Source organism: Boleophthalmus pectinirostris, unplaced genomic scaffold (assembly GCF_026225935.1).
Source record: "Boleophthalmus pectinirostris isolate CB_2022bp ecotype Guang Dong unplaced genomic scaffold, ASM2622593v1 HiC_scaffold_19, whole genome shotgun sequence".
Taxonomy (NCBI): Eukaryota; Metazoa; Chordata; class Actinopteri; order Gobiiformes; family Gobiidae; genus Boleophthalmus; species Boleophthalmus pectinirostris.
Genome location: NW_026571140.1, coordinates 43,325,410 through 43,352,502, shown reverse-complemented (window position 1 = coordinate 43,352,502; position 27,093 = coordinate 43,325,410). Strand labels below are relative to the sequence as shown.

General features: G+C 50.4%; 1 protein-coding gene across 1 annotated transcript; it reads right to left on the bottom strand.

Moving 5' to 3' along the window:
- On the bottom strand, positions 1 to 27,093 carry LOC110172683 (receptor for retinol uptake stra6-like). Its single transcript, XM_055154376.1, has 17 exons — positions 26,993 to 27,093; positions 26,271 to 26,337; positions 24,295 to 24,380; positions 23,849 to 23,988; positions 21,395 to 21,561; positions 20,074 to 20,181; positions 19,943 to 20,007; positions 17,976 to 18,055; positions 17,727 to 17,788; positions 17,499 to 17,661; positions 16,617 to 16,692; positions 14,156 to 14,289; positions 11,362 to 11,479; positions 10,335 to 10,436; positions 9,996 to 10,159; positions 537 to 674; positions 1 to 278 (listed from the first exon to the last, which is right to left on the bottom strand). The coding sequence occupies exons 1-17, from the start codon at positions 27,091 to 27,093 to the stop codon at positions 1 to 3; spliced, it is 2,049 nt and encodes a 682-aa protein (XP_055010351.1).

Genomic DNA, 27,093 nt, shown 5'->3' with positions numbered 1-27,093 from the left:
CTACTGCTCTTCGGTTTTAGCCTCGACCGCCACCTCCAGCTCAGGCTCCTTCCTACTTCCTGCCTGTGACTTCCTGCTTCCTGTGTTGGCGGTGGGCGTGCCGTTGGCAGCGTGGGCAGCGTGGGCAGCGTGGGCAGCGTGGGTCTGGCCGCTCGGGGTCTGGAAGTGTTTCCTGGAGCCGAGCAGAGACGGATTATTGACCAGAGTGAAGAGGAGCCGCCAACGTCTGCGGATCCGACGACTCAAGACGGCGGCGTTTGGACGGTTCTCCTGAAGACCTGAGGGAACAGGACCAGGACTAGACCAGGACTAGGACCAGGACTAGACCAGGACTAAACCAGGACTAGACCAGGACTAGACCAGGACTAGACCAGGACTAGACCAGGACTGGACCAGGACTAAACCAGGACTAGGACCAGGACTAGACCAGGACTAGACCAGGACTAGACCAGGACTAGACCAGGACTAGACCAGGACTAAACCAGGACTAGACCAGGACTAGACCAGGACTGGACCAGGACTAGACCAGGACTAACCTTCCTCGACCTGCTGGATCTTGTGGGCGGCTCTTCCTCCGTCCATCATCAGGTCCAGGAGGAGACCACAGAAGGACTTCATCACAGGATGAGTCTGACTCACCTCCACCGACAGGAACTGAGTGTAGAACCAGTAACCTGCCGGACACAGGGAGACACAGGACGACTCAACTTCTGTCTGAACCCAAGACTCAGGGTCTTTGATTGACTTTGATGTGGACTTTACTCAGTGTCAGAGTCACTGTTTCTTGGCCAATTTTACATGATGTTTTTAATTCCAAATTAATTGTTCTGAATTAAAATATTCTCCTTGGAGTTTACATGTTAAACTCATTAGGACTAGACCAGGACTAGACCAGGACTAGACCAGGACTGGACCAGAACTAGACCAGGATTAAACCAGGACTAGACCAGGACTGGACCAGAACTAGACCAGGATTAAACCAGGACTAGACCAGGACTGGACCAGAACTAGACCAGGATTAAACCAGGACTAAACCAGGACTAGACCAGGATTAAACCAGGACTAAACCAGGCCCCTCCTTGAACCGTCACCTTATCGTGGTGGAGGGGTTTGATGCCCGAATGATCCCGGGAGCTATGTTGTCGGGGGCTTCATGCCCCTGGTCGGGTCACCCAAGGCAAACAGGTCCGGGGGGACGGGTCAGACGAAGAACGGTTCAGAAGCCCCTATGATGAATCACACACAGAGGCCAGTTACGTCGCCCGGATTGGCGTCACCGGGGCCTCACCCTGGAGCCAGGCCTGGGGTGGGTGCTCGTCAGCGAGCGCCTGGTGGCCGAGCCTCCCCCCACGGGGCTCGGCCGGGCTCAGCCCGAAGGAGCGACGTGGGGCCGTCCTCACGTGGGCCCACCACCCGCAGGAGGATCCATATGGGGCCGGTGCAGAGAGATCTGGGCGGCAGTCGACGGCGGGGGCCTCGGCGACCGGATCTCCGGACATGGAGACTGTGGCTCTGGGGACATGGAATGTCACCTCGCTGGGGGGGAAGGAGCCTGAGCTTGTGCGGGAGGTTGAGCGTTACCGACTAGATATAGTCGGCCTCACCTCCACGCACAGTTTGGGCTCTGGAACCCAACTCCTTGAGAGGGGCTGGACTCTCCATTTCTCTGGCGTTGGCCGCGGGGAGCGCGGCGGCTGGGTGTGTGTGTGTGTGTGGGGGGGGGGGGGGGTGGTGTGGCTCATTGCCCCACAGCTCAGTCGCTGTGTGTTGGAGTTCACCCCGGTGAACGAGAGGGTCGCGTCCCTGCGCCTTCGGGTCGGGGACAGGTCTCTCACTGTGGTGTTCGGCCTACGGGCCGAACAGCAGTGCAGAGTACTCGAGTACCCGGCCTTCTTGGAGTCCTTGGGAGGGGTACTAGACAGTGCACCGACCGGGGACTCCGTTGTTCTCCTGGGGGACTTCAACGCCCACGTGGGCAACGACAGTGACACTTGGAGAGGGGTGATTGGGAGGAACGGCCTCCCCGATCTGAACCCGAGTGGTGTTTTGTTATTGGACTTCTGTGCTAGTCACAGTTTGTCCATAACGAACACCATGTTCGAGCACAAGGGTGTCCATAAGTGCACGTGGCACCAGGACACCCTAGGCCGGAGGTCGATGATCGACTTTGTAGTCGTGTCATCTGATCTCCGGCCGCGTGTCTTGGACACTCGGGTGAAGAGAGGGGCTGAGCTGTCAACTGATCACCACCTGGTTGTGAGTTGGGTTCGCTGGCGGAGGAGGAAGCCGGAAAGACCTGGCAGGCCCAAGCGTGTAGTGAGGGTCTGTTGGGAACGTCTGGCAGAGCCTCTGTCAGAGGGACCTTTCAACTCGCACCTCCGGGAGGACTTCTCCCGTATTCCGGGGGAGGCCGGAGATATGGAGTCCGAGTGGGCTTCATTCTCGGCCTCTATTGTCAATGCAGCTGCTCGGAGCTGTGGGCGTAAGGTCTGTGGTGCCTGTCGCGGCGGCAACCCCAGAACCCGGTGGTGGACACCGGAAGTAAGGGATGCTGTCAAGCTGAAGAAGGAGTCCTATCGGGCCTTGCTGGCTCGGGGGACTCCTGAGGCAGCTGACAGGTACCGGCGGGCCAAGCGTGCTGCAGCCCGTGTGGTCGCGGAGGCAAAAACTCGGAGCTGGGAGGAGTTCGGGGAGGCCATGGAGAAGGACTATCGGACGGCCTCAAAGAGATTCTGGCAAACCGTCCGGCGCCTCAGGAGGGGAAAGCAGTTCTTCACCAACACTGTTTACAGTGCGGGGGGAGAGCTGCTGACCTCGACTGGGGACGTAGTCGGACGGTGGAAGGAAAACTTTGAGGATCTCCTCAATCCCACCGTCACGTCTTCCGAGGAGGAAGCAGAGACTGGGGACTCAGAGGCGGACTCATCCATCACCCTGGCTGAAGTCACTGAGGTGGTTGGAAAGCTCCTTGGTGGCAAGGCTCCGGGGTTGGATGAGATCCGTCCTGAGTACCTGAAGTCTCTGGATGTTGTGGGTCTTGGCTGACACGCCTCTTCAACATCGCGTGGCGGTCGGGGACAGTACCTCTGGACTGGCAAACCGGGGTGGTGGTCCCTCTGTATAAGAAGGGGGACCGGAGGGTGTGTTCCAACTATAGGGGGATCACACTTCCTCAGCCTTCCCGGTAAGGTCTATGCCAGGGACTGGAGAGGAGAATCCGGCCGATAGTCGAACCTCGGATTCAGGAGGAGCAGTGTGGTTTTCGTCCTGGCCGTGGAACACTGGACCAGCTCTACACTCTCCATCGGTGCTCGAGGGTTCATGGGAATTTGCCCAAACAGTCCACATGTGCTTTGTGGACTTGGAGAAGGCATTCGACCGTGTCCCTCGTGGTGTCCTGTGGGGGGTGCTCTGGGAGTATGGGGTCCGGGGCCCTTTGCTAAGGGCTGTCCGGTCCCTGTATGACCGGAGCAGGAGCTGTGTTCATTGCCGGCAGTAAGTCAGACCTGTTCCCGGTGCATGTTGGACTCCGCCAGGGCTGCACCTGTCACCGGTTCTGTTCATTGTATTTATGGACAGAATTTCTAGGCGCAGTCAGGGGCCGGAGGGGGTCCGGTTTGGGGACCACAGGATTTCATCTCTGCTGTTTGCGGACGATGTTGTCCTGTTGGCTTCATCGAACCAGGACCTGCAGTGTGCACTGGGGCGGTTTGCAGCCGAGTGTGAAGCGGCTGGGATGAAGATCAGCTCTTCCAAGTCCGAGGCCATGGTTCTCGACCGGAAAAAGGGTGGCTTGCCCTCTCCGGGTGGGTGGGAGAGTCTTTGCCTCAAGTGGAGGAGTTCAAGTATCTCGGGGTCTTGTTCACGAGTGAGGGAAGGACGGAACGTGAGATTGACAGGCGGATCGGTGCAGCTTCGGCAGTGATGCGGTCGCTGTATCGGACCGTTGTGGTGAAGAGGAGCTGAGTCGAAAGGCGAAGCTCTCGATTTACCGGTCAGTCTTCGTTCCTACTCTCACCTATGGTCATGAGCTCTGGGTAGTGACCGAAAGGACGAGATTGCAGATACAAGCGCTCGAAATGAGTTTCCTCCGCAGGGTGGCTGGGCGTCTCCCTTAGAGACAGAGTGAGGAGCTCAGTCACACGGGAGGAGCTCGGAGTAGAGCCGCTGCTCCTCCACGTCGAGAGGAGCCAGTTGAGGCTCGGGCATCTGTTCCGGATGCCTCCTGGGCGTCTCCCTCGGGAGGTGTTCTGGGCATGTCCCACCGGGAGGAGGCCCCGGGGAAGACCCAGGACACACTGGAGGGACTATGTCTCTGGGCTGGCCTGGGAACACCTCAGGGTTCCCCCGGAGGAGCTGGAGGACGTGTCTGGGGTGAAGGAAGTCTGGGAGTCCCTGCTTAGACTGATGCCCCCGCGACCCGGCCCCGGATAAGCGGACGAAAATGGATGGATGGATGGATAAACCAGGAAGACCAGGACTAGACCAGGACTAGACCAGGACTAGACCAGGACTAGACCAGGGACTAGACCAGGACCTAGACCAGGACTAGACCAGACTAGACCAGGACTAGACCAGGACAGACCAGACCAGGACAGACCAGGACTAGACCAGACCAGAGACCAGGACCAGACCAGACTAGACCAGACCAGACTAGACCAGGGTCAGACCAGGACCAGACAGACCAGGACTAGACCAGGACCAGGACAGACCAGGACTAGACCAGGACTAGACCAGGAGAGACCAAGATAGACCAGGACCAGGACCAGACCAGGACTAGACCAGGACTAGACCAGAGACCAGGACTAGACCAGGACCAGACCAGGACTAGACCAGGACTAGACCAGACTCAGACCAGGACTAGACCAGGACTAGAGCGTCTGGAGGTGGGGAGGTTCTGATTGGACAGAGACACAAACGACGTTGTTGATGAAACAACAGTTTAAATATTTACATAAAAAACATTTTATAAAATACAGAAATAGTTTAAATCTTCACAAAAAACATCTTCGATCAAACTCCACATTCAGTCCGTGAGGAGCGAGAGTCTGAAGTCTGTGAATCCAGAAGTGTCGCTTTTGACAGGAGCATTTCTAGATTCCACCTCTAGGGGGCAGTTCAGTCCGTACCTGGGTCGTAGTCCTGGTTCGGTCCTGGTTTAGTCCTGGTTTAGGTCCGTACCTGGGTCGTAGTCCTGGTTTACTACTGGTTCGGTCCTGGTTTAGTCCTGGTTCCGGTCCGTACCTGGGTCGTAGTCCTGGTTCGGTCCTGGTTTAGTCCTGGTTCGGTCCGTACCTGGGTCGTAGTCCTGGTTCGGTCCTGGTTTAGTCCTGGTTCGGTCCGTACCTGGGTCGTAGTCCTGGTTTAGTCCTGGTTTAGTCCTGGTTCGGTCCGTCCTGGTTTAGTCCTGGTTCGTTTAGTCCTGGTTTAGTCCTGGTTTAGTCCGTACCTGGTCCGTACCTGGTCCTGGTTTAGTCCTGGTTTAGTCCTGGTCCGGTCCGTACCTGGGTCCGTAGTCCTGGTTCAGTCCTGGTTTAGTCCTGGTCCGGTCCGTACCTGGGCTGTAGTCCTGGTTCAGTCCTGGTTTTAGTCCTGGTTTTAGTCCTGGTCGGTCCGTACCTGTCGTAGTCCTGGTTTAGTCCTGGTTTAGTCCTGGTTTAGTCCGTACCTGGTTTAGTCCTGGTTTAGTCCTGGTTTAGTCCTGGTTCGGTCCGTACCTGGGTCGTAGTCCTGGTTAGTCCTGGTTTAGTCCTGGTTCGGTCCGTACCTGGGTCGTAGTCCTGGTTTAGTCCTGGTTTAGTCCTGGTTCGGTCCGTACCTGGGTCGTAGTCCTGGTCAGTCCTGGTTTAGTCCTGGTTTAGTCCTGGTTCGGTCCGTACCTGGGTCGTAGTCCTGGTTTAGTCCTGGTTTAGTCCTGGTTCCGGTCCGTACCTGGGTCCTGGTTTAGTCCTGGTTTAGTCCTGGTTCGGTCCGTACCTGGGCTGTAGTCCTGGTTCAGTTCTGGTTAGTCCTGGTTTTAGTCCGTACCTGGTCGTAGTCCTGGTTCGGTCCTGGTTTAGTCCTGGTTTAGTCCGTACCTGGGTCGTAGTCCTGGTTCAGTCCTGGTTTAGTCCTGGTCCTGGGTCCGTTTAGTCCTGGGTCGTAGTCCTGGTTTAGTCCTGGTTTAGTCCTGGTTCGGTCCGTACCTGGGTCATAGTCCTGGTTCGGTCCTGGTTTAGTCCCGGTTCGGTCCGTACCTGGGTCGTAGTCCTGGTTCGGTCCTGGTTTAGTCCCGGTCCGGTCCGTACCTGGGTCGTAGTCCTGGTTTAGTCCTGGTTTAGTCCGTACCTGGGTCGTAGTCCTGGTTTAGTCCTGGTTTAGTCCTGGTTCGGTCCGTACCTGGGTCGTAGTCCTGGTTCAGTCCTGGTTTAGTCCTGGTCCGGTCCGTACCTGGGTCGTAGTCCTGGTTTAGTCTGGTTGTCCTGGTCCTGGTTTAGTCCGTACCTGGGCTGTAGTCCTGGTTCAGTCTGGTTTAGTCCTGGTTCAGTCTGTACCTGGGTCGTAGTCCTGGTTAGTCCTGGTTTAGTCCTGGTTCGGTCCGTACCTGGGTCGTAGTCCTGGTTTTAGTCCTGGTTTAGTCCTGGTTCCGGTCCGTACCTGGGTCGGTAGTCTGGTTCAGTCCTGTTTAGTCCTGGTTTAGTCCTGGTTCGGTCCGTACCTGGGTCGTTAGTCCTGGTTTAGTCCTGGTTTAGTCCTGGTTTAGTCCGTACCTGGGTCGTAAGTCCCTGGTTCAGTCTGGGTCCTTTAGTCCTGGTTTAGTCCGTACCTGGGCTGTAGTCCTGGTTCGGTCTGGTTTAGTCCTGGTTTTACGTACCTGGTCTGTAGTCCTGGTTTCAGTCCGGTTTAACCACCGTACCTGGGTCGTAGTCCTGGTTCGGTCCTGGTTAGTCCCGGTTTCCCGTACCTGGGTCGTAGTCCTGGGTTCGGTCTGGTTTAGTCCCGGTTCGGTCCTACCTGGGTTGTAGTCCTGGTTCGGTCCTGGTTTAGTCCTGGTTTAGTCCGTACCTGGGTCAGTCTGGTTTAGTCCTGGTTTAGTACCTGGTCGTAGTCCTGGTTAGTCCTGGTTTAGTCCTGGTCCGGTCCGTCTGGGTCGTAGTCCTAGTCCTGGTTAGTCCTGGTCCGGTCCGTACCTGGGCTGTAGTCCTGGTTTAGTCCCTGGAGTCCTGGTTTAGTCCTGGTCCGGTACCTTACCTGGTTTAGTCCTGGGTACCTGGGTCGGTCCTGGTTTAGTCCTGGTTTAGTCCGTACCTGGGCTGTAGTCCTGGTTCGGTCCTGGTTTAGTCCTGGTTCGGTCCGTACCTGGGTCGTAGTCCTGGTTTAGTCCTGGTTTAGTCCTGTTCGGTCCGTACCTGGGTCGTAGTCCTGGTCAGTCCTGGTTTAGTCCTGGTTTAGTCCTGGTTCGGTCCGTACCTGGGTCGTAGTCCTGGTTTAGTCCTGGTTTAGTCTGGTCCGGTCCGTAACCTGGGCTGTAGTCCTGGTTCAGTTCTGGTTTAGTCCTGGTTCAGTCTGTACCTGGGTCGTAGTCCTGGTTCGGTCCTGGTTTAGTCCTGGTTTAGTCCGTACCTGGGTCGTAGTCCTGGTTCGGTCCTGGTTTAGTCCTGGTTTGAGTCCGTACCTGGGTCGTAGTCCTGGTTTAGTCCTGGTTTAGTCCTGGTCCGGTCCGTACCTGGGTCGTAGTCCTGGTTCAGTCCTGGTTAGTCCTGGTTAGTCCTGGTTCGGTCCGTACCTGGGCTGTAGTCCTGGTCAGTTCTGGTTTAGTCCTGGTTCAGTCTGTACCTGGGTCGTAGTCCTGGTTCGGTCCTGGTTTAGTCCGGTCCGGTCCGTATCTGGGTCGTAGTCCTCGGTCTGGTTTAGTCCTGGTTTTAGTCCGGTTCGGTCCGTACCTGGTCGTAGTCCTGGTTTAGTCCCGTCCGGTCGTCCAGTCTACCTTCGGGCTTAGTCCTGGTTTAGTCCTTTAGTCCTGGTTCGGTCCCGGTTTACCCGTAGTCCTGGGTCCGTAGTCCTGGTTAGTCCCTGGTCCGGTCCGTACCTGGGTCGTAGTCCTGGTTTAGTCCTGGTTTAGTCCCGGTTCAGTCCGTACCTGGTTCGTAGTCCTGGTTTAGTCCTGGTTCGGTCTGTACCTGGGTCGTAGTCCTGGTAGTCCTGGTTTAGTCCTGGTCGGTCCGTACCTGGGTCGTAGTCCTGGTTTAGTCCCGGTTCGGTCCGTACCTGGGTCGTAGTCCTGGTTTAGTCCTGTTGTCCGTCTGTTTAGTCCTGTCGTTTAGTCCTGGTTCGGTCCTGGTTAGTCCGTAAGTCGTAGTCCTGGTGTAGTCCTGGTTTAGTCCGTACCTGGGTAGTAGTCCTGGTTTAGTCCTGGTTTAGTCCGTACCTGGGTCGTAGTCCTGGTTTAGTCCTGGTTTAGTTGGTTGGTACCTGGGTCGTAGTCCTGGTTCGGTCCGTACCTGGGTCGTAGTCCTGGTTTAGTCCTGGTTTAGTCCGTACCTGGGTCGTAGTCCTGGTTTAGTCCTGGTCCGGTCCGTACCTGGGTCGTAGTCCTGGTTTAGTCCTGGTTTAGTCCGTACCTGGGTCGTAGTCCTGGTTTAGTCCTGGTTAGTCCGTCCGTACCTGGGTCGTAGTCCTGGTTTAGTCCTGGTTTAGTCCTGGTTCGGTCCGTACCTGGGTCGTAGTTCCTGGTTTTAGTCCCGGTTCGGTCCGTACCGGTTCGTTTAGTCCTGGTTTAGTCCTGGTTGGGGTAGTCTGGTTTAGTCCTGGTTCGTCCTGGTTTAGTCCGGTTTCGGTCCGTACCTGGGTTCGTAGTCCTGGTCCGGTCCTGGTCCCTTACCTGGGTCATAGTCCTGGTTTAGGGGTCCAGTCCGTAGTCCTGGTTTAGTCCGTACCTGGGTCGTACCTGGGTCCGTAGTCCTGGTAGTAGTCCGGTTTAGTCCTGGGTCCTGGTTTAGTCCTGGTACCTGGTCGTTAGTCCTGGTTTTAGTCCTGGTTAGTCCAGTACCTGGGGTCGTAGTCCTGGTTTAGTCCTGGTTAGTCCTGGTTTAGTCCCGGTCCGTAGTCCCGGTCCGTACCTGGGTCGTAGTCCTGGTTAGTCCGTACCTTCGGTCCTGGTTTATCCCGGTTCGGTCCGTACCTGGGTCTAGTCGTTTAGTCCTGGGGTTAGTCCTGGTTTAGTCCTGGTTTTCTGGTTCGGTCCGTACCTGGGTCGTAGTCCTGGGTTTAGTCCTGTTTAGTCCTGGTCCGGTCCGTACCTGGGTCCGTTTAGTCCTGGTTAGTCCTGGTTTAGTCCTGGGTCCGGTCCGTACCTGGGTCGTTAGTCCTGGTTTAGTCCTGGTTTAGTCCTGTCCGGTCCGTACCTGGTCGTAGTCCTGGTTCGGTCCTGGTTTTAGTCCTGGTTCGGTCCGTACCTGGGTCGTAGTCCTGGTTGTCCTGGTTCGGTCCTGGTTAGTCGTAGGCGTTTAGTCCTGGTTTCCGGTCCGTTTACCTGGGTGTAGTCCTGGTTAGTCCTGGTTTCGGTCCGTACCTGGTCGTAAGTCCTGGTTTAGTCCTGGTTTAGTCCCTGGTTCGGTCCGTACCGGGTCTAGTCCGTCCTGGTTTAGTCCTTACCTGGGGTCGTCCTGGTTTAGTCCTGGTTTAGTCCGTACCTGGGTCGTAGTCCTGGTTTAGTCCGGTTCGGTCCGTACCTGTCGTAGTCCTGTTTAGTCCTGGTTTAGTCCCTGGTTCCGGTCCGTACCTGGTCGTAGTCCTGGTTAGTCCTGGTTTAGTCCTGGTTTAGTCCCGGTTCGGTCGTACCGGGTCGTAGTCCTGGTTTAGTCCTGGTTTAGTCCCGGTTCGGTCCGTACCTGGGGTCGTAGTCCGTTTAGTCCCGGTTCGGTCCGTACCTGGTCCGTCCTGGTTAGTCCCGGTCGGTCCGTACCTGGGTCGTAGTCCTGGTTTAGTCCTGGTTTAGTCCTGGGTTCGGTCCGTACCTGGGTCGTAGTCCTGGCTGGTCCGGTGCAGGAGGCTCAGGTCGGTCCGGCCCATGTGGATCAGGTTGTAAACGGCCGAGATCAGGATCCTCCACATCGACACCAACAAACCGACTACAGAATTCACCAGGAACAACAAGTAGGTGAGGAGGAACAGGGAGTCCCTACAAAGACAAGAACCAGAACTGAACCAGGTCTGAACCAGAACTGAACCAGGTCTGAACCAGGTCTGAACCAGAACTGAACCAGAACTAAACCAGGTCTAAACTCAGACTTGTTCTTCTTGTTCCCGTTTACATTCGATGTTGTTGAGATGTTCATAGGTTTTGTTTTTCAGACCTGTTGTCGATGTCTGTGGTTCCAGACTCTTTCTTCACGAACATGAACTTGGCCGTGACGTGTTGAAGAACCGTGACGAGGATCAGGGTCACCCACGCCGACCTGCCAGGGGTCAAAGGTCACGAGGTTTAGACTGAGCCGAGGTTTGGGACGGTTCAGGGTTTAAAGTTTAGGGTTTGCGGTTCAGGGTTTGAGGTTTAGGGTTCGGGGTTTAGGGTTCGGGGTTTAAGGTTTAGAGTTTAGGGTTTGAGGTTTGGGGTTAGAGGCTTAGGGTTTAGGTTGCAGGGTTTAGGTTTCAGGGTTTAGGGTTTGAGGTTTAGGGTTTAGGGTTTAGAGTTCGGGGTTTAGGGTTCAGGGTTTAGAGTTCGGGGTTTAGGGTTCGGGGTTTAGGGTTCAGGGTTTAGAGTTCGGTAGGTTCGGGTTTAGGGTTTCGGGTTTAGAGTTCGGGTTTAGGGTCGGGGTTTAAGGTTCAGGCTTTAGGGTTTAGGGTTCAGGGTTAGGGTTTAGGTTTCAGGGTTCAGGGTTTGGGTTTAGGGTTTTAGAGTTCGGGGTTTAGGGTTCAGGTTTAAGTTAGGGTTTGGGTTGGTTTAGGGTTGGGTTCAGTTTAGGTTTAGAGTTCGGGGTTTAGGGTTCGGGGGTTTAGGGTTTAGGGTTTGGAGTTTAGGGTTGGAGGTTTAGGGTTTGGGTTTAGAGTTCGGGGGTTTAGGGTTCAGGGTTTAGAGTTCGGGGTTTTAGGGTTCGGGGTTTAGGGTTCAGGGTTTAGAGTTCGGGGTTTAGGGTTCGGGGTTTAGGGTTTAGAGTTTAGGGTTTGGGGTTTAGAGGCTTAGGGTTTAGGGTTCAGGGTTTAGAGTTCGGGGTTTAGGGTTCAGGGTTTAGAGTTCGGGGTTTAGGGTTCGGGGTTTAGGGTTCAGGGTTTAGAGTTCGGGGTTTAGGGTTCAGGGTTTAGGGTTCGGGGTTTAGAGTTCGGGGTTTAGAGTTCGGGGTTTAAGGTTTGGAGTTCAGGGTTCGAGGTTCATGAGGCACAGACCAGGTGTGAGCCGCCTGTTCGAACATCAGCAGGTTCCTCCCGTAAAACACCGGGACGATCACCAGGAAGACGAGGAAGAGGAAGCAGATGAAGAACACCACCGTCTGGAGAACCATGCCTGAACAAAACACCAACGTATGTCGAGTTGGGAAAGTTCATTTTCCACATGAACCAGCTCAAAGTTCAGTTCACAAATTTCAAAATAAACAGCAAACGACAGACAGCAAATATTTGATCAGTTTTAACAATGAAACTATGTGTTAGTTTTCATCTTCATATCAAAATTTTGAAACTTTCTCCAGTCAGGGTTCACGTGAGCGTTTATGTTTATGGAACATTTCTCCAGTGTTGCTCTGTTCAGTCACACAAGGAGCAGCTGCAGGTTTCACCCCGACACTTTATTCTCAAAAAACACGAGGGAAAACTTTCTACTTGAATAGTCTTTTTTGATTATATATTAAAAACGGGTCGTTCCACGCCAGATCTCCGAATGTCCCGCTCGACCATCTCAGATTTGACTGAAAAAATTCTAGGAGGTTCACAAACTTTCCAACATGAAAAGTCTTAAATTTTATATCCCAACTCCTTATAGTTTTGTCATTAAAAATATTTTATCATTTTCCCCCTGACCTGCTTTAAGATGAGCCACTCTTAGTTTTCTGTATCTAAAAAACTATTTAAGGTCCTTCAGATTTTCAAGGGTTAGAATTTGTCAAATGTTCTTGTAGAATCTGGACTTTTACACATGTGATTTTGGTTTATCACAGATTTCAGGGGCTTGATTTTGCTTGAAAATTCTCCTTCAAATGTGAGGGCGTCTTTGAAGGACTGTGGAATGTTCAGTTTTAAAGACAGAGGTTTGATATTGAAAGTGTCTTCATCGTCCACGGACGCTCCACATGTGCTGACGCCACATTTTCAGAAATTCATTTTGCAAAAATAAGACAGAACAGCATCACAAATGTTGGAGATGTTAAAAACAGACATCTAGTTTTCTAGAATGGTCCATTTTATGTTGGTGGGTGCTTAAGTTTTTTGGTATAACATGGTGAAAATGGCACCAAATGTATTTTGTTCCATTTTGAACACTTAATATCTTGTAGATCACAGGTGTCAAACATACGGCCCGGGGGCCAGATCCGGCCCTCCAAGACCTTTAATCTGGCCCTCGGCTGATTTTCTACTCAAATATTTGAATGATATTTTCTATTAAAATCTTGTTAATTTTCTGTGGTGTTTATCACAGCAGCGTCTCCAGCGTCTCTGTACGTGGCCCCTCCCACCAGAGCAGCACAAATGAAGACTTGTCTCTTTCCAAACGTCTTAAAGGACGATCGTTTTGACTGTTGACCGTGACACCCTCATCAGAAAAATGTCCAACATGAGAAAAGTGGAGCCGAGTGCAGGATTTTACAACAAAAATGGACTTATTCCTGTTTACAGACAAGTTCATGTTAAAACTTTGTGTTGAAATTGTATTTTTCTTAAAGTTTCAGGTTGTTCATAATATTATAATATTTAGTAAAAGAAAGAGTTCATCAATTAAAAAAGATTTCTGTAATAGATTTGTGTTTCTCTGCACAAATATTTGAACTTATTGTTATTTTTGTTTATATGACATGAGTTTTCTGATCCGGACACTTTGGATCAAAGTCGGTTGGACACGACCCCCGGAACAAAATGAGTTTGACTCTCCTGTTGTCGATCGTTCATCACAGAGGCTCAGTTTTAAAATACAAAATCGACAGTGTCGTGTGTGGGAAGGTTTATGTTCAATATCAAACCTCTGTCTGTGAAACTGAACTTTCCACAGTCCTTCAAACACCCTCACATTTGAAAAGGAGAATTTTCAAGCAAATTCAAGCCCCCAGAATTCAGATAAACCAAAACGCTCACGTGTAAAAGTCCAGATTCTACAAGTACATCTGACAAATTTTAACCCTCGAAAAGACGCAGAACCTTAATGGAACAAAGTCAAACAGAAGCACGTGTCGTTCACAGACACGAAGATGAACGAGCTCACGGTTTGTTCATCAGACACGAACACCGCGAGTTCAGTTCACGTTCAGTCAAAATATGAACGTTCAGGTACAACACTGAATATCTGTAACGTCTGTTTCCATGACAACGCCTGTCCACAAAACCGCTGTGATTCCAGTGTTTTTTGCAGCGTTTTTTTTTTTTTTAACTTTACTGATTTGGAGTTTAAAGCTGCATTGTGTAACTTTTCCATCAGATGCTTTTCTCCACGGAGATATTATTGTTTTGTCTGGAATGTTTCACAGCGCGGCTTTAAACCTTTCTATCTTCATGGAGACCAAACCAAGACCAAGTTACAGGTCAGATCCGTGGAGAGGCGAGATCATTTGAAGCTATAAAAAACGCCCGTAATGGAAATAATGTAAAGTAGAGCAGTTTAATGTCACACCGTGGAACATTTGAAGCAGGGCAATGACATCTCCATAGAAACAAGACGGTGATGGACCCCCAACCGAAAAGTGACTTAGTGCAGCTTTAATGGTTGTATAAGAGTAAAACATGACTTACTGCTCCAGAAAATGTCACTTTTACAGAAATAAAAAATATAAAATAATGGGACTTATTCTTTAACATTTGGAGGTTCAGTCTCATAATCAACCAGTGCACTCTGTCATTGTGTCTTTGGGCAAGACACTTCACACACCTACATGAATATGAATGTGGTGTGTAACTTTGTGGTGTTTCGAATGGCTGAAAGTGAAGTTTTTTTTTTTTTCTCTCTTTCTTGTTCTTTTTTTCTGGTGCAGTTCCTTACCCAGACTGTAGAGGGCGGCCTGATATCCCACCAGCCCCATCCAACAAACCACACCCCCCGGACTGGGCTCCAGAGCTTTGTGTCGGCTGAAGATCTCACACATGTCTCCTCTGTACAAGGCCCGAAGGTTTGACCTGAACGTACACAAACATACTGTCTTTTTCAGAGTAAAAACGACATTTCCTGTGTAAAGTCAAGTTGTAGTAAAAACAACAGAAGAGAAGAACAACAGACTGTTAACGTCACATATGAACAGATAAACTATAAACAACAGAACAAGTTTAACAAACTCTCATCTCACTCCAAATCACTAAATCACTTTCAGTTTCTTTCATAGACCTCGGTGTCTGGTTTAGCTTCTGAACAGACTCGACCTCGACTAGTCCGGAGGGAAACAGAGCGACACAAACTCTTCTGTGTCGCTGTCGTCAGACTCAGACTCAGACTCAGACTCAGACTCAGGTCCAGTTAGAATTATTCAGGTCTTTCTGAATCTCGACAGTTTAGATGTTTCAGTGTCATCTAGAGAGGACCTCTAGTTTAGAGTTTAGACCTGGTTTAGACCTGGTTTAGAGTTTAGATCTAGTTTTGGTTTAGACCTAGGTTTAGACCTGGTTTAGATCTAGTTTAGATCTTAGGTTAGTTTAGACCTGGTTTAGACCTGTTTAGATTAGATCTTGGTTTAGATCCAGGTTTCCTGAGTCTAGTTTAGATCTTTAGAGGTTTAGACCTGGTTTAGACCTAGATCTAGTTTAGACCTAGTTTAGATCTTGGTTAGATCTAGTTTAGATCTAGTTTAGACCTGGTTTCTGGTTTAGATCTAGTTTAGAGTTTCTGGTTTAGATTTTTTTTTTAGACCTAGATCTAGTTTAGAGGTTTAGTTTCTAGGTTTAGATTAGTTTAGATCTAGTTTAGACCTGGTTTAGACCTGGTTTAGATCTAGTTTAGATCTAGTTTAGATCTTAGACTGGTTTAGACCTGGTTTAGAGTTTAGACCTAGTTTAGTTTAGATCTAGACCTGGTTTAGACCTGGTTTAGACCTGGTTTAGATCTAGTTTAGACCTAGTTTAGTTTAGATCTAGTTTAGACTTTAGATCTAGTTTAGATCTAGTTTAGACCTGGTTTAGTGTCCGGCAATGAGTTGAATTACTGAAAAAAATAAATAAATAAAAAATGTGTGGGGGATTTAGCCCAAAATGTGAAAACAGGAAAATCCCTCTGTTTAATCCATTTATTTCAACAAAGTAACTGTAATCTAATTACTCCTCACTGAAACAGTAACTGTAACTGAATACAGTTACTCATCATTTGTACTCTGATTACATAACTCCAGTACATGTAATCTGTTACTCCTCAACATTGGGTGTCAGACAGGTGTTTGACAGGTGCGTCAGGTGTTTGACAGGTGTTTGACAGGTGTTTGACAGGTGTTTACAGTGTGTCAGGTGTTGACAGGTGCGTCAGGTGTTTGACAGGTTTGACAGTGTCAGGTGTTTGACAGGTGCAGTTTGTCAGGTGTTTGACAGGTGCGTCAGGTGTTTGACAGGTGTTTGACAGTCAGGTGTTTGACAGGTGTTTGACAGGTGTGTTACAGGTGCGTCAGGTGTTTGACAGGTGCGTCAGGTGTTTGACAGGTGTTTGACAGGTGTTTGACAGGTGTTTGACAGGTGCGTCAGGTGTTTGACAGGTGTTTGACAGGTGCGTCAGGTGTTTGACAGGTGTGTTACAGGTGCGTCAGGTGTTTGACAGGTGTTTGACAGTGTGTTACAGGTGCGTCAGTTGTTTGACAGGTGTTTGACAGGTGTTTGACAGGTGTTGACAGGTGTGACAGGTGTTTGACAGGTGTTTGACAGGTGCGTCAGGTGTTTGACAGGTGTTTGACATGTGTGACAGGTGTTTGACAGGTGTGTTACAGGTGCGTCAGGTGTTTGACAGGTGTTTGACAGGTGTGTTACAGGTGTGACAGGTGTTTGACAGGTGTTTTGACAGGTGTTTGACAGGTGTGTTACAGGTGTGTTACAGGTGCGTCAGGTGTTTGACAGTGTTTGACAGTGTGACACAGTGTTTGACAGGTGTTTGACAGGTGTTTGACAGGTGTTACAGGTGTTTGACAGGTGTTTGACAGGTGTTTGACAGTGTGACAGGTGTTTTGACAGGTGTGGTGTTTGACAGTGTGACAGGTGTTTGACAGGTTTGACAGTGTTTGACAGGTGTGTGACAGTGTGTTACAGGTGCGTCAGGTGTTTGACAGGTGTTTGACAGGTGCGTCAGGTGTTTGACAGGTGTTTGACAGGTGTTTGACAGGTGTTTGACAGGTGTTTGACAGGTGTGACAGGTGTTTGACAGGTGCGTCAGGTGTTTGACAGGTGTGACAGGTGTTTGACAGGTGTGACAGGTGTTTGACAGGTGTTTGACAGGTGTTTGACAGGTGTTTGACAGGTGTGACAGTGGCAGGACTGACCTGTGCTGGAGCATGGACTTCATGAGCATGAGGAGACTGACCACGATGGACAGAGTCATAGCACAAAGATAACAGACTGAAAGAAAGAGAGGAGGGAGAGAAGAGAAGAAGAGGAGGAAGAGGAGGAAGAGAGAAGAGAGAGAGAAGAGAGAGGAGGAGGTGAGAGAGGGAGAGAGGAGAAAGAGCAAGGAGGAGAGAGAGGGAGGAGGAGGAGGGAGGGAATGGGAGAAAAGAGAGAGGAGGAGAGAGAAAAGAGGGAGGATAGAGAGAGAAGAGGGTGAGACAGAAAGAGAGAGAGGAGTAGGGAGAAGAATGAAGAGAGAGGGAGGAAGAGAGAGAGGAAAGAGGAGAAGAGAAAGGAGAGAGAGAGGGAGAAGGGGAGAGGGAGAGAAAGGGAGGAAGAGAGGAGGATGAAGCAGAGAAGAGAGAGAAGGTGAGAGAGAGGAGGAGGGAGAAGGAGAAAGAGGGAGGAAGAGCGGAGGAGAGGGAGGAAGAGAAGAGCGAGGAAGAGAGGAGGAGAGAGAAGAGAAGAGGAGAGAGAGAGGGAGGAAGAAAGGAGGGAGAGAGAAAAATGAGAGGAGGAGAGACAGGGAGGGAGGAGAGGAGAGAGGAGGAGCAGGAGAGAGTTTAAGGAGGAGGGAGAGAAAAAAGATGAATAAAGTGAAAAGGAGAAGATAATAGAGAAAAAGTGAGAGGAAGAGGAGAGAGAAAAGAAGAAAGAAGGAGAAAAGAAGGAGGGACAGAAGGAGATAAGAGATGGAGAGATACATGGATAGAAAAAGAGAGAAAGAAAGAAAGAGGGAGGGAGATGTTTAGATTAAATAACTGCAGTAACGTGTTGAGGCGGCCATATTGGAGCTGTAGAGTGGAGGGGGTCTGTACCTTCCAGGAGCCATGTGTAATAGACCAGGATCTGCACCGTCTCCTGCCGATCTTCCGACAGAACGATCCCGAAGCCCATCATCAGGTAGAACATGTTCTCGTCGATCCCGGCGCGCACGATGTGGAGCGTCGGAACCACCAGGACGATCAGGAGGAGCGACGTCTGCGGAGAGGAGAGCCCGGTGTAACGCGAGTCTAACCCGGCGGCGAGACTCCGGTCATACTCACGTGGTAAATGCAGACGAAGGACACGAACGCTCCGACGGAAAACTTCAGAGGAAACCGGAAAACTGTGAAAGAGCGAGAATTAAAAAAAATAAAAATAAAAAACGTGAACAAAACCTTCAAAATGTAAAAGTTGTTGAGTTTTCAGACAATCTTAAAACCTTTCCGGCAGTGTTTTCAAATGTGTGCGTTGATGTGTCTCCATGGTGACTGCTGAACATTCTACCATAGAGATACATGTAGAACACAGACCTTTCTCTGGGACGTAGATGTAACTCTTGGGCAGCTCCAGGATCCTCTGCACCAGACCGGACTGATCTGAGACACACGAACTAAACGAGAGAGACAGAAAACACTCTGTACCACCTTGTGATGTCATCATGTGGTGATACAAGAAGTGCTCTGCTGTGTTTTTAAAGCTCCACACACCTTCACTAGAATCGTTTGGATCATTTCAGTCCTGGAACTGTTGATCTCAACTGAACTAAAGGTAAAAGGAGCTGTTCACTTGAAAACCACGACTTCATGACATCACAAGGTGGAACAGAGCGTTAATGTTACACCTCACTGTTTGTTTTTAGTTTAGTTTTGTTCAGTTTTTGTTTTATATCAGAAAACATAATCATCCATCCATGTTCTTCCTTTTATCCGGGAGCCGTGTCAAGGAGCATCAGTCTAAACAGGAACTCCCAGACTTCCTTCACCCCAGACACTTCCTCCAGCTCCTCCAGTGGGACCTGAGGTGTTCCCAGTCCAGTCCAGAGACATCGTCCCTCCAGTGTGTCCTGGGTCTCCTCCTCCAGGTGGGACATGAACACCTCCTGAGGGACACGTCCAGGAGACGTCAGAACAGACGTCCTCCCCTCAGACGCTCCTCTCCACGTGGAGGAGCAGCGGCTCTACTCCGAGCTCCTCACTCTGTCTCTAAGGGAGACGCCCGGACGCCCTGAGGAGGAAACTCATCTGTGTCGTTTGTGTCGTGGATCTGGTCCTTCGGGTCATGACCAGAGGTGAGGGGAGGAACAGAGACTCAGCTCCTCTTCACCACAACGACCGATACAGAGACCACATCACTGCCCACGCTGCACCTGTCCACCTGTCAATCTGCCCATGCTGCACCTGTCCACCTGTCAATCTGCCCACGCTGCACCTGTCCACCTGTCAATCTGCCCACGCTGCACCTGTCCACCTGTCAATCTGCCCATGCTGCACCTGTCCACCTGTCAATCTCATGCTGCACCTGTCCACCTGTCAATCTGCCCACGCTGCACCTGTCCACCTGTCAATCTCATGCTGCACCTGTCCACCTGTCAATCTGCCCACGCCTGCACCTGTCCACCTGTCAATCTGCCCATGCTGCACCTGTCCACCTGTCAATCTGCCACCTGTCCACCTGTCAATCTGCCCATGCTGCACCTGTCCACCTGTCAATCTCTCGCCGCACCTGTCCACCTGTCAATGTCACGCTGCACCCGTCCACCTGTCAATCTGCACCCTGCACCTGTCCACCTGTCAATCTCACGCCGCACCTGTCCACCTGTCAATCTGCCCACGCTGCACCTGTCCACCTGTCAGTCTCACGCCGCACCTGTCCACCTGTCAATCTGCCCACGCCGCACCTGTCCACCTGTCAATCTCACGCCGCACCTGTCCACCTGTCAATCACCTCACTGCCGCACCTGTCCACCTGCAATCTCTCGCACCTGTCCACCTGTCAATCTCACGCCGCACCTGTCCACCTGTCAGTCTCTCGCTCCATCCTCCCGTCGCTCCAGAACAAGACCCTGACAGACTTGAACTCGTCCACTTGAGGCAGAGACTCTCCACCCGGAGACGACGAGACGCGTTTATCTGGTCCAGAACCTCGACCTCGGATCTGGAGGAGCCGATCCTCACCCCAGACGCTTCACACTCGGGTCAAACCCCAGAGCTGCAGGTCCTGGTCCGATGAAGACGACAGGACAAAACAGCAGAGATGATCCTGTGGTCCCCAAACCGGACCAAACCGGACCAAACCGGACCAAACCGGACCAAACCAATCGGACCAAACTGGACCCCCTCTGGCCCCTGACTAGAATTTCTGTCCATAAAAACACTGAACAGAACAGGTCTGACTTACTGCCGGCAATGCGGATGTGAAAACGTAATCAATATTTGAATTATTTTTAAACGGCGTCCATTTTAGGTCGACCTGTAGAAGACAACACGTGTCCTGTCACCTGGATGAGGGCTTCTTCTTGAGCAGCTCCTTCACGTACTCGGTGTAGTAGCTGCTGTCCAGGTCCTGACAAACACACTTCAGTCAGACGAACGTTTTCAGATCCACTTACATGTGACTCTGTGTTCAGACCTGCTCGTGCTCCGGTCCTTTGACGAAGAGGAGGACGAAGCGAACGCAGAGGAAGAAGAGGCAGAGGAGCTGAGGCAGCGACGCCAGGAGAGAGTAGAACTTATACAACTGAGGAAACAGAAACGATACAAGTAAATATAGAGAAATACACAGACTCCAGACTTTCTACAAGGAAACTAAACATGGACTCGGTGTCTCAGGTCATAACGCTGGAGACGACCTCAGAGATCTGAACCAGGACCTAACCTGGACTCTAAACCAGGACTCTAAACCAGGTCTAAACAAGGACTGTGCAGTGCCTCAGGGTCCACACCAGGACTAAACCCAGATATGATGGTACAGAGGGTCTAAACCAGGTCTAAACTCAGACTTGGTGATACCTCAGGCCTCTAAACCAGGACTAAACAGGTTCTTTACCTCAGAGGACTAAACCAGGTTTAAACCCGGCCTTTCTAGTTAACTCAGGGGTTTAAGGACCGGTCTAAACCTGGTCTCTGTACCTTGGAGGTCTTGGGGCAGGCCTAAACCTGGTCTAAACAGGTCTCTGTACCTCAGGGGTCTTGGGGCAGGTCTAAACCCGGTCTAAACAGGTCTCTGTACCTCAGGGGTCTTGGGGCAGGTCTAAACCCGGTCTAAACCAGGTCTCTGTACCTGAGGGGTCTTGGGACCAGTCTAAATCTGGTCTAAACTTGGTCTTTGTAGGTACCTCAGGGGTCTTGGGGCAGGTCTAAACCTGGTCTAAACCTGGTCTCTGAACCTCTGGGGTCTTGGGGCAGGTCTAAACCCGGTCTAAACCCAGTCTTTGTAGGTACCTCGGGGTCTTGGGGCAGGTCTAAACCCGGTCTAAACGGTCTCTGAAGGTACCTCGGGGGTCTTGGGGCAGGTCTAAACCCGGTCTAAACCCTGGTCTTTGTAGGTACCTCGGGGGTCTTGGGGCAGGTCTAAACCCGGTCTAAACCCGGTCTTTGTAGGTACCTCGGGGTCTTGGGCAGGTCTAAACCCGGTCTAAACCCGGTCTTTGTAGGTACCTCGGGGGTCTTGGGGCAGGTCTAAACCCGGTCTAAACCTGGTCTTTGTAGGTACCTCGGGGGTCTTGGGGCAGGTCTAAACCCGGTCTAAACCCGGTCTTTGTAGGTACCTCGGGGTCTTGGGGCAGGTCTAAACCCGGTCTCTTTGTAGGTACCTCGGGGGTCTTGGGGCAGGTCTAAACCCGGTCTTTGTAGGTACCTCGGGGTCTTGGGGGGTAAACCCGGTCTTTGTAGGTACCTCGGGGGTCTTGGGGCAGGTCTAAACCCGGTCTAAACCCGGTCTTTGTAGGTACCTCGGGGGTCTTGGGGCAGTCGACCTTCTGCCAGAGCAGCACGGCTCCGTGGCTGAAGGAGAGGAGGGTCCCGAGGAGGTACCCGGTGCGGCGCTGCAGGGTGGAGCAGACCAGCAGGGGGCAGTAGAGCAGCGGGTAATAGAAGATGGACACGATCTTCAGATACTCTGAGAGAAACGGCAAAGGTCAGAGCTCGGACGGGGACATGGAAGAAGATCTACAGTGTTTGTGTGTCTGTGGTTCTGATCTCTGACACTGTGGATCATTAAGTTACAAATGTGACATTTTAAATCACAATATTGATCTAAAACGACTTCAAAAAAGAAAAAAGTGCAACGACTTCAATGATCCAATGATGTTCAATGGAGCAAATGTGACTTTAAACATCACAATAACAAAGTGCCGCATGGACTAAACCAGGACTAAACCAGGACCAAACTAGGACCAAACCAGGACTATACAAGGACTAAAGACTAAACCAGGACTAAACCAGGACCAAACCAGGACTAAACCAGGACTAAACCAGGACCAAACCAGGACTAAACCAGGACCAAACCAGGACTACCAGGACCAAACCAGGACTAACAGGACAAACCAGGACAAACCAGGACTAAACCAGGACTAAACAGGAAAACCAGGACTAAAACCAGGACTAAACCAGGACTAAACCAGACTAACCAGGACCAAACCAGGACTAAACCAGGACTAAACCAGACTAAACCAGGACAAACCAGGACTAAACCAGGACTAAACAGGACCAAACCAGGAAAACCAGGACTAAACCAGGACCAGGACTAAACCAGGACTAAACCAGGACCAAACCAGGACCAAACCAGGACTAAACCAGGACCAAACCAGGACCAAACCAGGACTAAACCAGGACCAAACCAGGACTAAACCAAGACTAACCCAGGACTAAACCAGGACTAACCAGGACTAAACCAGGACTAAACCAGGCTGTGGGCTCCTCCTGTGGAGCTGCACTTCACACTAGTGGACTTTTATTAACTAGTTTTTATGTTTGAGGTGATGGGGGCGTGTCCTCGTGAGGGGGCGTGTCCTCGTGAGGGGGAGGCAGTACCGGAAAACTGGATAAGCCCCTCCCCCTCTGTCCAGACTAGTGGTCGCTCCAGGTACTGCAGCTCCGGGGGTTTGGGCCCAGAAGGAATTCTCCCACAGAGCACAATGCATTTTGGGAATTCAAAGTGCCCGTGTTCTTCAGGGTGTCCGGCTTTCACGAAGGTCAGATTTTGTAGGAAAAAATTTAAATCCTCAAAGCGCCTAAAGTGATCTTTGTCAGACTTATCCTTGTCGCTCTAGCAGCTCTCGCTCTGATTGGTCCATCGGAATCATCTTCCAGAAGTTCTATGGAGTGTGTACCTTTGACATGAGGGGGCGTGTACCTTTGACATGAGGGGGCGTGTACCTTTGACATGAGGGGGCGTGTACCTTTGACATGAGGGGGCGTGTTACCTTTGACATGAGGGGGCGTGTACCTTTGACATGAGGGGGCGTGTACCTTTGACATGAGGGGGCGTGTACCTTTGACATGAGGGGGCGTGTACCTTTGACATGAGGGGGCGTGTACCTTTGACATGAGGGGGCGTGTACCTTTGACATGAGGGGGCGTGTACCTTTGACATGAGGGGGCGTGGGGGCGTGTTGACATGGGGGGCGTGTACCTTTGACATGTGGGGCGTGTACCTTTGACATGAGGGGGCGTGTACCTTTGACATGAGGGGGCGTGTACCTTGACATGAGGGGCGTGTACCTTTGTGTACCTTTGACATGTGGGGGCGTGTACCTTTGACATGAGGGGCGTGTACCTTGACATGAGGGGGCGTGTACCTTTGACATGGGGGCGTGTACCTTTGACATGGGGCGTGTACCTTTGACATGTGGGGCGTGTACCTTTGACATGGGGGGGCGTGTACCTTTTGACATGAGGGGGCGTGTACCTTTGACATGAGGGGCGGGCGTGTACCTTTGACATGTGGGGGCGTGTCCTGTGAGGGGGCGTGTTCCTTTGAGTGAGGGCGTGTACCTTTGAGGTGGGGCGTGTCCCGTGAGGGGGCGTGTACCTTTTGGGGTGTACCTTGGGGGCGTGTACCTTTGGGGTGAGGAGGCGTGTCTTCGTGAGGGGGCGTGTACCTTTTAGGTTAGGGGCGTGTCCTCGTGAGGGGGCGTGTACCTTTTACGTGGGGGGCGTGTACCTTTGAGGTGAGGGGCGTGTACCTTTTGAGTGAGTGGGGCGTGTACCTTTAAGGTGAGGGGGCGTGTACCTTTTGAGGTGAGGGGGCGTGTACCTTTGAGGTGAGGGGGCGTGTACCTTTGAGTGAGGGGCGTGTACCTTTGAGGAGAGGGGGCGTGTACCTTTAAGTGAGGGGGCGTGTCCTGGTGAGTGGGCGTGTACCTTTGAGGTGAGGGGGCGTGTCCTCGTGAGGGGGCGTGTACCTTTGAGGTGAGGGGGCGTGTCCTTGTAGAAGGGCAGGGGGTCCGGGGCGATCACGCTCACGGCCAGTTTACTGAAGACCAAACCGAACACGGCCAAGACCAGAGACTTGTCCTGGGTCTGGTCCAGGAAGTTCACCGGACTGAAGGGACAACAGAGAGACAGGTGCAGACAGGTGAGACAGGTGCAGACAGGTGCAGACGGGTGCAGACAGGTGCAGACAGGTGCAGACAGGTGGTTAAGTCACATGATGTCGTCTTTATGATAGTTTTCGGTCTTAAGTGTTTTAGTTTTAAAGTGTGTGAGGTGAACAGATTTGCACAAGTGAACACAGACAGGTGCAGACAGGTGCAGACAGGTGCAGACAGGTGCAGACAGGTGCAGACAGGTGCAGACAGGTGATCACACGGTGCAGTTTTCAGTGCCGTGTGTTTGTTTGAGGACAGACCTGAAGATGGAGGAGGCTCCGCGGGTGAAGCCCTCACACAGTTTGTTCTTTCTGCTCAGAAACGCCAGAACCAACAGCGCCACCAACTGGACACACACAGACACGACAAACATCTGACTGTTAAAACCAACAGCGCCACCAACTGGACACACAGAGACACGACAAACATCTGACTGTTAAAACCAACAGCGCCACCAACTGGACACACACAGACACGACAAACATCTGACACCAAGACAGAGGAATAAAGAAGAGAAGCTACTCTGTGTATCTGGAAAATACTTTATTACGATGAATTACAAAGTGGGACTGGTTTGGGGTTTGTAATTGTTTTTCAGACGTTTCATTTTTGTCCTGGAAATTTTATTTTTATCTAACTGAACTGAAGATGTTGAAACTTAATCCGTGTGTCATTTGTTCATTCGTTTTTCAAAATAAAACCAAAAATAAGAAAATGAAAAAACAAATATTTTCTTCATTATTTGTCTCCAAAACCAAAATGAAAAAAACAGATAATGATTCGTTTTTTTCAGTTTTTGATTTTGTGTTTAAATGAAGAATGGAAAAAAACAGATAACGGATTGAACCAGTCCTAAACTTGGAATGAACCAGGAGTGTCGGGACGGGCCCGGAGCTGCGTCGGGTGATCAGGACTGAGACCGGGACCAGAACAGGACCAGACCAAGACTGAGACCGATACTGAGACCAGGACTGAGACCGGTTTAGTCTTGTTTTAGTCCTGGTTCAGTCCGGTATTGCAGTTTAAGTCACGTAAATGGGAAACTGCCGTCATCCATTTTTTCCATTTTTCATTTAAACACAAAATGGAAAACTGAAAAAAATGAATCATTATCTGTTTTTTCATTTTGGTTTTGGAGACAAATAATGAAGAAAATTGTTGTTTTTTCGTTTTCATATTTTTGGTTTTATTTTGAAAAACAAAAGAACGAATGACACACAGATTAAACACCTTCTCTCTCTTCACTTTTTGAAGCTTTTGTTTTATCTGAGACACGCTGAGCTCAGGGCCTTCAGTCAAAACAGCGTCTGTTTCATCCCTGCTGTTGTGTCCTTGAGCAAAACACTCACTTATATTCTGCCTGTGCACACACTGATATGTGTAAATGTGAACAGAACTCAACAATGAAGGAAACATAAATTCTGCATTTGACTAGGCCTGGTGTTATTAAGACGTTCCAGATACATAAAGTGAACTTTCACTTCAGTCTGATATATTTCAAATTGATTCGATACGGTTCAGTTCAATAAAGTCTAAATCATGTCTGTGATTCTAAAAGTCTTTGTTAAATCGCTTCTTGGACAAAGTTCATATGAAACACAAACATTTTAATCATCAAAACAGTGAAAATGTCAAATGTGTCACAGTTTCCTTCCTCTGAACAAACAACAAAACTGTAGCTGGAACAAAATAATTTAGTAAAATAAACCAAAAAATACTCACAATATCAATACTGTATCATTACATTAAACAATACGATACGTAGTGATATTTTTGCACACCCCTACGTTTGATTGATTGATTGTATTTAAACATCGCCTTTCAAGATCCCAAAGCACTTTACACTTCATTATTCAGTCACTCCACACTCAGGTGGTGTAAACTACTACTGTAGCCACAGCTGCCCTGGGGCAGACTGACGGAAGCGAGGCTGCCAATCTGTGCCATTGGTCCCTCCGACCACCACCATCACTCACGCTCACACCACTTTCACACTAGGCAATGTGGGTGAAGTGTCTTGCCTAAGGACACAACGACACCTCCTGTGATTCCCAGCGTCTCCCATCCAAGTCCTGCCCAGGCCCGGACCTGCTGAGCCTCTGAGATGTGACGGGATCAGGCTTTTACAAGCCCGTTTGACCCGTTCATTGTAACACTGTTTTGGACCAGGATCCAGAATCAAATCCAGGATTAAACTTTGGGTTGATTTTGTGCAAAAAAACTGAGCAGGACTCACGGAGAGAGAGAGGATCACGATGTGGAAGATTTTATCATCAGCCACCGGATCACACGGAAGAATCACCCTGAAACACAAACGGAGTTTATCTGAGAGACGGAGTTTATATGAGAGACGGAGTTTATATACGAGAGACGGAGTATTATATAGAGACGGAGTTTATATGAGAGACGGAGTTTATATGAAAGACAGAGTTTATATGAGAGACGGAGTTTATATGAGAGACAGAGTTTATATGAGAGACAGAGTTTATATGAGAAGACAGAGTTTATATGAAACAGAGTTTATATGAAACAGAGTTTATATGAGACAGAGTTTATATGAGACACAGAGTTTATATGAAAGACAGAGTTTATATGAAACAGAGTTTATATGAAAGACAGAGTTTATATGAGACATGGAGTTTATATGAAAGACAGAGTTTATATGAGACACAGAGTTTATATGAGACACAGAGTTTATATGAGACAGAGTTTATATGAAAGACAGAGTTTATATGAGACGGAGTTTATATGAGACGCGGAGAGATCTGACGGGATACGAGCCAGTACAGCCAAATCCGTGAACTAAACCAGGTCTGGACCAGGACTAAACGGAACTAAAGAGGAACTACACTTTTCTAAAAGAGAAAAGTTACACATTGCATCTTTAAAACAACTCACACGTGTAATAAATAAATAAATGCTGAAGTTAAAGTCTGGTCCGTTCGGGTCCGTACTCACTCTTTTGGGGGCTTGGTGGGCTCGGCGTTGTTCGAGTACCAGTCCGGATACTCGTAGTACGAATAGTCGAAGGGCTCGGACTGCTGCGCGCTCTGGTTCAT